Source organism: Sarcophilus harrisii, chromosome 6 (assembly GCF_902635505.1).
Source record: "Sarcophilus harrisii chromosome 6, mSarHar1.11, whole genome shotgun sequence".
NCBI lineage: Eukaryota > Metazoa > Chordata > Mammalia > Dasyuromorphia > Dasyuridae > Sarcophilus > Sarcophilus harrisii.
In genome coordinates, this window is record NC_045431.1 from 35,279,561 (window position 1) to 35,292,101 (window position 12,541).

The window sequence follows — 12,541 nt, forward strand, 5'->3', positions numbered from 1 at the left end:
GTGAAAAGTACCACTTACCAACATGCCCTTGAGAATCCATTGGCCTAGATTCTGAGCTACTATAGCTAAAAAGTGAGTTTTGTGAGACTTGGATGAAGGTTTACTTTACACAGTTAAATTTTTAAAAATCAAAGAAATGAAACTTTAATTAGAAAAATGAAACTGAAACCTAAAAAAAATTGAGGTTTTAAAAGTTAGGCTGACATGGAACAAAGGAATCACAACTTAGAGAGGAAAACCATCTATTAGTAGATGCAAAAGGGTCTATATATATATATATATATATATATATATATATATATATATATACACACACAGATAAGGATAAAAGAAAATAAGGGATAGGGTTGCTGAAATGTGGGTAATGGGGAATCAGGGACAGGACTATGATGAAACAAGGTGAACACTGGAGATGTAATCAGAGGTAGGGACTCGTACTCAATGGGGGGAATTAGGTGCTCCACATAGGCTGTAACCCATAGTCAATGGGGGAAATGGGGAAAGGACTTGTGCTTTGGGACAGGGGATAAAAGACTGTGCTTTTGAGCTTCAAGGGTGTGTTTCCAGCTTAGACACCCATTTTTGCAAAAAATAAAATAAATTCTTTTCTGAGATTTACATGAACTGATCTTAAGTAAAACAAGCAACATTGTAAACAGCAAGTGCTATGCTCAATTATGACAGAATTGATTCTCAGTAATTCAGTGATCCAAAGCAATCCCAATAAACATTGGATGGAAAATACTATTCTGCACTGATAAAGAACTATGGATATTGAACAACCTGTCTCCTCATTCTAAAGATGATTAAATAGTGATGTGAGGTGGTCTGGGAGGTGGAAAATGGAGGAAAATAGGAAAATGTATTCTCATTCATAACTTTTATCTTGATCTTTCATCCCCTCTTTTCTTTGTGCTTAGAAAGGCAAAATACATATACGCTACATGTATGCTTGTTCTGTTTATCTCATTTGATTTAAAAATGGAATTTCTTTATTATCTCTCCACATGTGTAATCCCTGCCCAATCTCCACTCATTTCCTTCCTCAATTCCTCATGGTAATCATTAATGGAAGTTATCTTGGAGGTCTCAAAGGTCCTACATAGAGCACAAGTCCTACCTAACTTCAAAGCTTGCAAGTATGACTGTGCTGCTAGATTATATGTCTGCTTATGAAGACCAATCTTGCTAAATTAGAGGTGCATTATTCAGTTGGCTGCAGAGTGAAGATGCTTTTTTTCACACTAAATCTAGAAAACAATCACTCCATATAGGATTGCAATTTTCATTAATGAAAGGACTGCTCGCATCATTACAAGGACCTTCAAATTTTTAAAGTGCGATATTTACTCCATTAGTAGAATCCAACAAATAAGTAATTAAAAGTCAAGCATAATAACTACTTGGGGGGATCATTGTTACATTCACTTGTTTATATTTCATAGGTGATACTATTATCAACTTTTTAATAAAATGGAGGTAGTTTTGTGGAGGTTTTTTTTAACTGGAAGTCATCTTCTCTTAGGGAACTCTGAAAGTTCAGGGATTAGAATGTCACAGAGTGTAGGGTGTGATGAACTATTTCAAATGAGTGTTCTTATTATGGCTCTAAGGAACTGTCACAAACGTTTTGGAGATATAGAAATACTAGGGGATTATGGGATGATGATGAAGAGGACGAAAAGGAGGAAGATAACACCTTAATCTGTACTTTCCCTCCCAACTTTTCCAAGTTCTCTCATATTTCAATATATCGTCATAGCAATCCTGTGAACTGGGTAATCAGAAGGTAAAGGACTCTATTTCACTGTGTCAATCTTCCCTTTACTCTTTCTTTCTAGGAGGACTAGAGAATAAAGCAGTGTATTGTATCCGTGTCAGAATATTAGATGCTTTGGTGTTGCAAACTCTATTTTGGTGTACATAGAGATTTTCTAATTCCTTTTTTTGCTATTTTATGACTGTGAAGACAGAGCATAGAAGGTATAGTAACGGGTGGCAAAGAGAAGAGAAAAGCTAGTTAAGATAATGTATGTGTATACATATATATGTTTATATACAAGCACAGGTGTGTGCATATATGCATGCATGCATGCATACAGTATTTAGAATTTGATGAAACAAGAATAGAAAATGTAAATAGTTGAGAAAAGTGATGCTTCCTATTGCATCTTGATCTACCCCTGCAAGCTCATAGTCTTTCAAAAAAAAAAAAAAAAGACTAGAAAATAGTGGATTGGAAAAATGGACTAAATTGAGCCACGAACTGAAGTCAGTTATGGGGATCCCTGCAAGTTATTAGCATGTGATGTCCAATGGATTGCTGGGAGAAGCTAGTTTTAATTTCCATTTCCTTAAGTACCTTCATTTCAGTCCTATCTGAATAATTTTGGGAGTTCCTCTTTTGTAAATATCCTTTGGCTACTACCCGTTCTTTTTGCTTTTAGCAATCATTGTTAGAGGAGTCTTGGGGAGACACTGCAAAATAATTCTCTCCTCTAGTTTTTTTTAATGGAAACTTTAATAACAGAATTGTCCATTTGTATAACTTTCATGGATATAATGAAACAAAGAGCTATGAAAATAACTTTTGTTTCACCCACAGACTATTTGCTTGTTACAAAGTAGTTCAGTATTTCTGTCTCTCTGTTTTTCTCTCAGTAGCCATAAAATTCAACTTTGCTTTGACCATATTTGTTGAAATCGGTAGCAATTTTGTAAATTTAAATGATCATTGGGTCCAGCTTAAAGACTATCTCAAGAATTCTATGGTACTGCTATTTCTGCTTCTCTAGTAGCTGAGAAAATCAAATATTGGATTTTGTATATTTGATTTCATCTTGTAACTGATTATCTTGCAGTTGCTTTGTCTCTGAGTTAAATTCTGAAGCTTATGAGAGCAGAAGTTTATTTTTTCACCTCATTTTTTTCAGCCTATAGAGCCGAGGTGTTTTAAAAAACAGAAAGCTAAACTACAATTTAATTTAAAATTCAGTTGTCCTATAAATCACCTTATCTAAAAGAAATGCATTATCTCTCTGCAGCCTTGTATATTCGTGTACAATTAGGGGAGATCTGTTGTCTTACTAACAAGCCTTACAGAATGCAGATGGAAACCAAGAAGTCTGTTATTTCTGCCCAACTAACAAGCAGATGTATTCTAAAACTCAATTTTTTCTGACAGCAGGATGGAAAGACAGGTGTTGCTAGCTTGAAATGTCAGGCCAATCATATTGTTTTTTCTGCCTATGATACTTCAGATTTTGTAACCAGTCATACTATTTTTCTGTCTATGATGCTCCCTGTTCTTCTCTTGTATTTCACTAGATGAGGCTAGTAAACCTTACCTTGGGGCCTTTTTGGCTGAAAGAGTTGAGAGATCCCTTTTATTGGTAATTACTTGTCTTAACAATAAATTGAACATACTTGGAACTTTGTGCCTCAGTTTATCTTTATTTTCAAACATAACACAGCTGTCAAAGATTTAATTTAAACAAGGTTTTTACATAATTAGGAATCAGTGCTTTTCATTAAGACTTCAATTGGCATCTATGGTTACTATATTTTAAATTATAGTTAATAAACAACATGAAATCCTATCATTGTCCTGTTAAGAATAACGACACTGTTTTTTTGTTGTTTTTTGTTTTTTGTTTTTTGCAGTGAGCATTTGATAAATGAATGAATTGATGTCACTCACTCTCCAACGTTAAGACCAAAGCAAAATTTGAGACATTAATCCCATGAAATCAGTAAATACTTCCCAAGACACAGGAAATAACAATGATCTGAATTTTAATACACAGACTTTTTTTTTTTTTTTTTTTTTTTTTTTTTTGCTGAGGCAATTGGGGTTAAGTGACTTGCCTAGGATCACATAGTTAGGAAGCGTTAAGTGTCTGAGGTCAAATTTGAACTCAGGTCCTCCTGACTAAAAGGCTGGCGCTCTATCCCCTGCATCAACTAGCTGCCTCAACACAGACTTTTAATGAATCAGGGTAAGATCATGTAGTTTGATTGTCCATTTGGCAAAGTTTTATATGTGGAAGAATTAAGCCTATAGAGCTGAGGTATTTTAAAAAACAGAAAGCTTTTTGACATGACTGTTTAATTGAATTCTTTTTTATTGTTTTCAAAAGTGTATTCAGTACTTGTTCTGTTTATATCACTATGATGGTATTGGAAATAGATAAATATAGCATTGACCCTATTCTGGAGCAATTTGCAATTGTAGAAGGAAGGGAATGAGGTAAGAAAGGAGGGAAGGAAAGTATATTAAAGATTATTTGTGTGGGAACACAATTCTGATACCATGCTGGAAATTATTTGATTGAAAATGTTATCTAACATAAAAACATGCAACTTTTCATAAATACTCACATAAAGTGAATTAAAGTTGCACTGAGAGAAACAAAGAAAAGAAACAACAAACAGGTCTTTTGATGAATAAAAATGCTTACAATAATGTCTTGGAAAATTTTGTTGCTATCCACAGATTCACTCAGAGATATATTGACTTACCTCTTGTCTCAGTAGATCTTCTGCCTGATTCCTAGTGACATTTTTGTGATACCACCTATAATTTTATGAAATATCAATTATCATTCTAATATCATGCATGCTTTATTTTTTTTTTAAAAACCCACACTTACACACTTTTCTTTTCCCTTTAGTTTAAAGGGCTGCTTTCCATGATCTTAGACATTTTAAACTGTCTCCTTATTCAGAAGTTCATTCATTCTTTTTTAAGCTTAATTTTATTATAAATACAGAGCAGATAAACAAACCAAGTACACAACTAGCTCTTTCATACCTTCCAATTCAACTTTTTGAGATACAGGGGATTTGTTTAATAGTTTAAATGATTACAGAAGCTGTAATCTTAGGCATATATTTTCTTATGCTTAGTCCAAGCTAAAGTGAAAAATTCCAGTTTTCCCTTTCCCCACCAAGAGCTGCTTAAAAACACCTTTATATGCTGCTCTGTTAAACTTTCTAAGATACCACCTCTTTACTACTGGACTTATATCCCAAAGAGATCATAAAGAAGGGAAAGGGACCTGTATGTGCACGAATGTTTGTGGCAGCCCTGTTTGTAGTGGCCAGAAACTGGAAACTGAGTGAATGCCCATCAATTGGAGAATGGTTGGGTAAATTGTGGTATATGAATATTATGGAATATTATTGTTGTGCAAGAAATGACCAAGAGGATGATTACAGAAAGGCCTGGAGAGACTTACATGAACTGATAATGAGTGAAACGAGCAGGACCAAGAGATTATTATATACTTCAATAACAATACTATGTGATGACCAATTCTGATGGACCTGGCCATCCTCAGCAATGAGATGAACCGAATCAGTTCCAATGGAGCAGTAATGAACTGAACCAGCTACGCCCAGCGAAAGAGCTCTGGGAGATGACTAAAAACCATTACATTGAATTCCCAATCCCTCTATTTTTGCCCACCTGCATTTTAGATTTCCTTCACAGGCTAATTGTATAATATTTCAGAGTCCGATTCTTTTTGTGCAGCAAAATAATGGTTTGGTCATGTATACTTATTGTGTATCTAATTTATATTTTAATATATTTAACATCTACTGGTCATCCTGCCATCTGGGGGAGGGGGTGGGGGGAAGGAGGGGAAAAATTGGAACAAGAGGTTTGGCAATTATCAATGCTGTAAAGTTACCCATACACATAACCTGTAAATACAAGGGTATTTTTAAAAAAGAAAAGAAAAAGTATAGAAAATATTTCTATACTTTGACCACTTATCTACTGGGAAATAGCTCTTGTTTTTATGTATTTGTATCAATTCACATCATATCTTGGATACAAGATCTTTATTAAAACTATTTTCCTTAAAAAAAAAAAAAAGATACCACCTCTTTCAAACTTACCCTCAAACTAAATAAAGCAAACATTAAAAAACAACTTTAGCCTTCGAAAGAAAGTCTAAACAAATTGTGCCTTTTTGTGAGTGCATAAATGAGAAAACATCACAAGGTATGACAATTATGAACCCAAAGAATAGACAAGCAGACAAAAAGAAAATAATCTTCCTTATGACCATGTCAGATAATATTAGTCCTTGCTTAACATCTTCAGTGGCTCCCCATTACCTATTCAAAAAAAATCAAAAAACCAACAACAGCAACAACAACAACAATAACAACAACAACAAAAAAAAACACCACAAATTTCCTAGTCTGATATTCAAGACCCTCAATAATCTGGCACCGATTAAACTTTTCTACCTTTTAGGTATTTATTAAGTATCTCTTTTATGTAAGGTTGCAGAGCAAGTGCTGACTCATTGGTAGAAGGTCTCTTCAACAGGGAGTTTCCTATACCAATTAAATGGCAGGTACAGTCCCTCTTCCCTTCCCTCTGTACAATGTTCTATGTATATCCTGTAATGGGGATGATAAAAAACAACAATCTGTACACAGTCCCTTCTTTCAAGACTCTTTGAACCTCCTTACATACTGATAAGTGCTGTCTCTTCAGTATTCTGAGTTCCATTTTTAATACAATGAATGAAATAATTATGATGCTTGGGAACTAAATCATGGCTCCTCCTGAACTGGAAAGGAGGTGTAGGGCTATTAACATGTGTTCTTCCTCCTTCCCCTACTTATTATTTCCATTTGTCCCAAATTCATTCTTGCCATTACATATTGCAAATATAGTTTAACAAAAACATTAGATTGTGAATCTAAAATTATAATATGCATATTATATGATCCTGGAAAGGAACCTCCATGATTTACACTGAGGTGGGAATAATTATACAGATGAAATAATAGATTTTTCAAGGACCAAAGTATGACGTCATTTGTGTTGGGCACATTCCAAGTATTAGGATCTCTGAAGAAAAGGAAAATTTTTTAAAAAAGAAATCAGATCTTTTTGTACAGCAAAATAACGTTTTGGTCAGGTATACTTATTGTGTATCTAATTTATATTTTAATATATTTAACATCTACTGGTCATCCTGCCATCTAGGGGAGGAGGTGGGGGGGGGGGTAAGAGGTGAAAAATTGGAACAAGAGGTATGGCAATTGTTAATGCTGTAAAGTTACCCATGTATATATCCTATAAATAAAAGGCTATTAAATAAAAAAAAAAATAAAAAAATAAAAAAATAAAAAGAAATCAGAGATGTTCATAGAAAATGGCATGACTATTGACTACTCCCTGATAATGAAATTCAAAGTTGTTGAACTAAATTAGTTTAGGATCATATAATATGTATATATTCTAACAGCTAATGGTGTATGCTAAAATGTACCAGGTCTAATAATCTAAATTCAATTCTAGAGCAGAGAACAATAATAATTCACATATTTATATGGCACTTTGAAGTTTACAAAGTATGTTACAAATACTTTCCCATTTAATCCTCACAATACCAATCCTACTATTGCTATAATTGTTCTCATTTTACAGAGGAGGAGACTGAGGCAAATAGAAGTAAAGTGATTAGCACAATGCTGGGCACCAAAAACTTACAGCTAATAAATGTCTTAGGCAGAATTCAAGCACAGATCCTTTGGATTTAAATGTTTTAATAATATACATATTCTCTCTCTCCTTTCTCTGTCTCTGTCTCTCTGTGTGTGTCTCTCTGTCTCTCTCCTTTCTCTGTCTCTGTCTTTCTGTGTGTGTCTCTCTCTCTCTCTCTCTCTCTCGCTCTCTCTCTCTCTCTTTCTCTCTCTCTCACTTTCCAATTGGGAATTTCCACTTCCCAAAGAAAGTGGAAATAAAACAAGAGGAAAGAAAACAAAGAAGTACAGTTAAAGCAAACAAATCAACACATTGGTCATGTCAGAAAATATGTGCCTCAGTTCACATCTATATTCCACTAACTTTTCAGACAAGAACTGGAGAATGTTCTTCACCATTTGCTTTCTGAAGCCATAATTGATTGCTGCATTGATCGGAGTCCTGAGGTCTTCCAGTGCTATTTTCCTGAACATTATTGTGATCCATCATGGCCACTGAGTACTTCATGCATAATGTCCCAGAGACTCTCACCCATTTATATGGCTCTTGTCAGTTACATTAAAAACTCCTAAGTGCCTCCCACCTTCCAAAGTCCTACATGGATGTCTCATACAAAATGTACATGGACTAGAATTGGGAGTTCTTAACATGAGGTCTGTGAACTTCGTTTTTAAAAATATTTTGACAACCATCTTTCACTATAATTGCTTTTCTTTGCAATTCTACATATTTTATTTTATGCAATTAATAGCATGATTTTGAGAAGGGTTTCATAAGGCTACCAAAGGGATCCAGACCACCAAAAAAATGTCAAGAATCTAAACTAGATCTCTAAGACCACTAAGCTCTAAAATATTATGAGTTTTTGAAAACAGGTAAATAATAAGGATTCTGACTTATGGATTTGCTTAAATTTTCTATTCTACAGAAATAAATCTTAGTTTGGCTTTACCTAAAAAAATACATTTTCCACTGGGGATTAAATTTTGTCCAACTTACTATTAATTCAAATGTTCCACATTCCATTTTTAAATGTATTTTGCCTAATATTTTCTTTATCCTATTCATTATTTAAATAGTTAAAAAGAAGATAATAGTTGAAAATTATAGAGTACAAAGTATTATAAATTATAGAATATCTATAAAGTATTATAAAGTTCACATAGCACTTCAAATTTGCAAAGTCTTTCTATTTCTTAAAGATAAATTTTAATCTTAGGGCAAATGACAGATTAAGATGAGGATTTAAAAAAACAACTATATCTTTGACAGCAAAAGTGGTTCCACTAAAAGTCTATCTTAAGAAAAGAAACCAACAATCTGAAAATCACATTTCTAATTCAACTCTGAGAAAGATCTCTGATAAGGAATTTGCCTAATTACTAAAACTATTCAAGGTATTACTTCCTTTTTCAAAAACAAAAGCCTCAACCAATTGTTCTACTTATACCTAATAACTTTACTCAAGTTTTATGAATGGATTAAAAATTATATTTTGAGACAATACTTACTCATATATTTCTAAATTAGTCAATTTGTATTCTGTCACATAGTTGCTAGGGATTAATCCTTCTTTCCTAAAACAAAAATAACAAAAGACAATGTTTGTATGAGTGTCCATTTATAATAATTAACAAAGTTATTGTAACAATATTAACAAAATAATCACATAATTTAGAATTGAAAGAAACCTTAGAAATTATCTAAGTCCAATTCTTTCCCTTTACACATAAGAAAACTGAGACCCTGAGAGAGAAAGTATCTTGTCTTAGTCACAGATGTAGCAAATATCTGAGCTGGGATTCAAAGCAAGACTGCTTTCAAATCAGTGTATTTTCATGACCAACACACTACCTTTCATATTTATGTGCCATCTGATAATTATGTTCTTTATCTTGTTATATAAAGAGGATATTATTATTATTATTATTATTATTATTATTATTGCTTACAGATAACTCTAGGAGTTATACCAAGCTGATGTGGAAATATTAATGAATTTAGAGTCAGAAAATCTGGAGTAGATTTTTTTCTCTGTAACTTAATATCCACGTGATCAAATCATTAACCCTCTCTTTTACCATCTGTAAAAGACAGGAATAGCTAAATGACCTCTAAGTTCCTTTTCAATTTAAAATCTTATTACAAAAAAAAACAAAAAACCACCAATCAATTGACAGGTATTTATTAAGGCCCCAGATGCCTATAAGATAAGAATCCTATAATATCAAAGCTGAAGACTTAAGGAAAAATTTCACGTCCTTGACACTTTGGGATAAAACTGACCTGAAGGTCAATCTATATCTCTTTGATGGTATCACTGTGCAACCCAACAAGCCTGCAAGAAACTTGAGAATTAAGCTCTTAGAGCTATTCCATGTGAGGAGTGAGAGCTTAGAAGACCTACTTTTAATCAGAGCTACATTCATAATTTGGGACGTTGTTTTTTGTTAGTTCTTTGTTCTCAAAGACAACCATGACATCAGAAAGATGATGCCATATTAAGCAAGTGAGCTGGATTTGAGTGAGACGAGGGCTGTGCAACATTACCTGCCTCACTTTCCCTTCCAAGAGCCATCTGGGTCCAGTGGCCAGATATAGAACAGGACACCTGGAGATGGCCTGGATACAGTGAGAGACCTTGGCTTTTTTAAGTTAAGATTTTCAACAGTTCTCACTTTGACTGAGGCAATACCCATTTGTTGATACACACACAAATGGCTAGACAGACTTGAAACTAGACGCTCATCTTACCCAGATTGATCTCTTGCCCTCCACCAATGAGGATTGTACTTCTCTAATACCAGGTACTCTTCTGCTCTCTTTAATGCTAAATTGCAGGATTCCCTGGGAAGGAAGTCATAGAGAGCTATCACCCGGATCTTCTCCCCATGACCTTCCCCTTGTGGGAGGGGTGGCAAGGGTCTTCTTTTGGATAGCTGAACATGTTCCTTGTTTGACTGTAGAAAATAAAACCAAAGGAATGATATGTGGATATATTTTATCACTCGATCTCTGATTTTGTTGGAGTCAGTAACCCCTGTTATAAGGACTCCTTCCACCAATCACAAATGCAACATCCACTGTGCTCAGTGATTTTGTATGGAACCCAGAGACATAAAAGTAACTTGTTGAGAATCCCATAGATCATCAACACATAAAATTTGATCTCAGCTCTTCCCGACTCCATGCCTAGCATTCTAGTCCTAATACCACTTTACCAAGCTATATAACTCTAGTGATAATGATTATTATATATCCTTCTTTATAGTTTGAACTCTGAGGTCCATGCCCCTTGAGATTCATTCAAAAATTCAAAAATTCAAAATTTTTAATAGAAAGATTTCCCTTACCCAAGGAAAACTCAAGATTTTCCTTACCAGTGCCATCACATGTATAGTACTTATTCCTGTCCCCATCCCATTCCATACCACATATTATTTGTACACTGGGAATGTTGATGAAAAGACCATGGATTCTCTGTCAATATCACAATGGTTATTTTAAGTCAAAAATTTAAAAAAAAAAAAGAGAGTGAGATAATCTTTCAAATCTTGCTCTGATTTATGGAGATTTTTTTCTGTTTTTACCTCCTGCGAAATGAAAACCAGCTATCAACTTTCATTCATATACCTGCATTTGGACTCACCACATTTCTATAGGAAACTTTTTTTCTCATCACTGAAATAAAATCTTATATTGAGCAAAAAAGCCTTACCAGATATGATGTTGCCCCTGCTCCCTTCAAAATCCCAATTTTGAATTCTGAGTAATTCTAAATTCTGAGTAAAAGCGTAGTGGATTATTTCAAACAAATTTCCTTATTTTTCTCCTTTATTTTAGAGGGGAAATTTGAAAACCAAATCTTTTCATTGATATTCTGCCCAAAATAAATGGTTACCTACTCACTCTGTTCTTATGAGTGGAGACATATGGCAGCGGCTTTGAGTACCACTTGTATTCTTCACTTGAGTTCCCATCATTGTTCAGGTTGATTTGTGTTCTCACTTGTCTGGTGCTGATGAATAAAAATGTCTCAAATGAATATACAAAGATATTTGTACAAATATACTAAATATATATGAGTAAGTAGAAAAACAGAAACTATTTCCAATAAATTTTATATGTAGATATTATTTTTAAAAAGAAATAATCTTTCAGAAAGGGGGGACAGAAAAAAACAAGGCTAGTCGATTAGATTGTATTATTTGGGTGGTCAGAAAAAATTAATGAATGATAGCACTTTGTAAAGTTGGTGAAAAGCTACATCTTAAAGTTAATTTACCTCTTCTGAACCGAGCAACAGCAACAGAAAATTGACTGGATGGTATTATCTGAAAGACAGAACATTTTCAGCTATTAAAAAAATGACAACCAACAACCAGATATTAGACAGATAAAACTAATTTCAATAGACAGAGAACTCCTTAGGGGATTGACAATAATTATGTCTAAGAAGAATATCTTTAAATTATATATATCTAACATATGACAAGGCTTATTCACTTTGTCACTTGTGGTAATAGGAAATTTGGGCCTAAATTAGAAAAAGTGGGTTGTACAACACCCTGGTTAATGTGGTTTCCTTTCTCAAGAGCCCCACCCCCTCAGTTTGGTTTACATATTTCCTTTAGCTTGCTGATAGTAAATCTCCATTGCACTGTTTTATCTAATTAAACATTAGAACAATTAGAAAAAATTAGAACAGTAGCAACATGGTAGCATCTAGGGCCCTAGAGTTAGAGTTAGCAAGACTTGGATTCAAATCTCATCTCAATCTCAAATCTCCCTTACTCAGGAAGGTGAATCTTCCCAACCCCAGGCCTGTTTCTCTATCCACAGCCCTAGATGCAACCTTTGTTCTGAGTTCAACTGTGTGAACCTGGGCAAGACACTTAACTTTTGTCTTTCTCAGTTTCCTCAGCTGTAAAATGAGGGAAGTAATAGCATCTACTTCCAGGATGGTTTATGTGAATCAAATGACAATAATTGTAAAGCATTTAGCACAATGTCTGGCACAATAAT

At 33.9% G+C, this 12,541-nt stretch overlaps 1 protein-coding gene across 1 annotated transcript in view; it reads right to left on the bottom strand.

Annotated features, from left to right (window-relative positions):
• Window positions 1-11,866, bottom strand: part of TXK (TXK tyrosine kinase) — a 38,579-nt gene extending 26,713 nt beyond the window's left edge. Inside the window, exons 1-5 of the mRNA XM_023506769.2 lie at window positions 11,802-11,866; window positions 11,426-11,534; window positions 10,271-10,476; window positions 9,028-9,093; window positions 4,522-4,576 (exon numbers count right to left, since the gene is read on the bottom strand). Coding sequence (XP_023362537.1) covers window positions 4,522-4,576; window positions 9,028-9,093; window positions 10,271-10,476; window positions 11,426-11,534; window positions 11,802-11,866 — 501 coding nt within the window. The remainder of the gene's footprint in view (window positions 1-4,521; window positions 4,577-9,027; window positions 9,094-10,270; window positions 10,477-11,425; window positions 11,535-11,801) is intronic.
• Window positions 11,867-12,541: the final 675 nt, after the last annotated feature.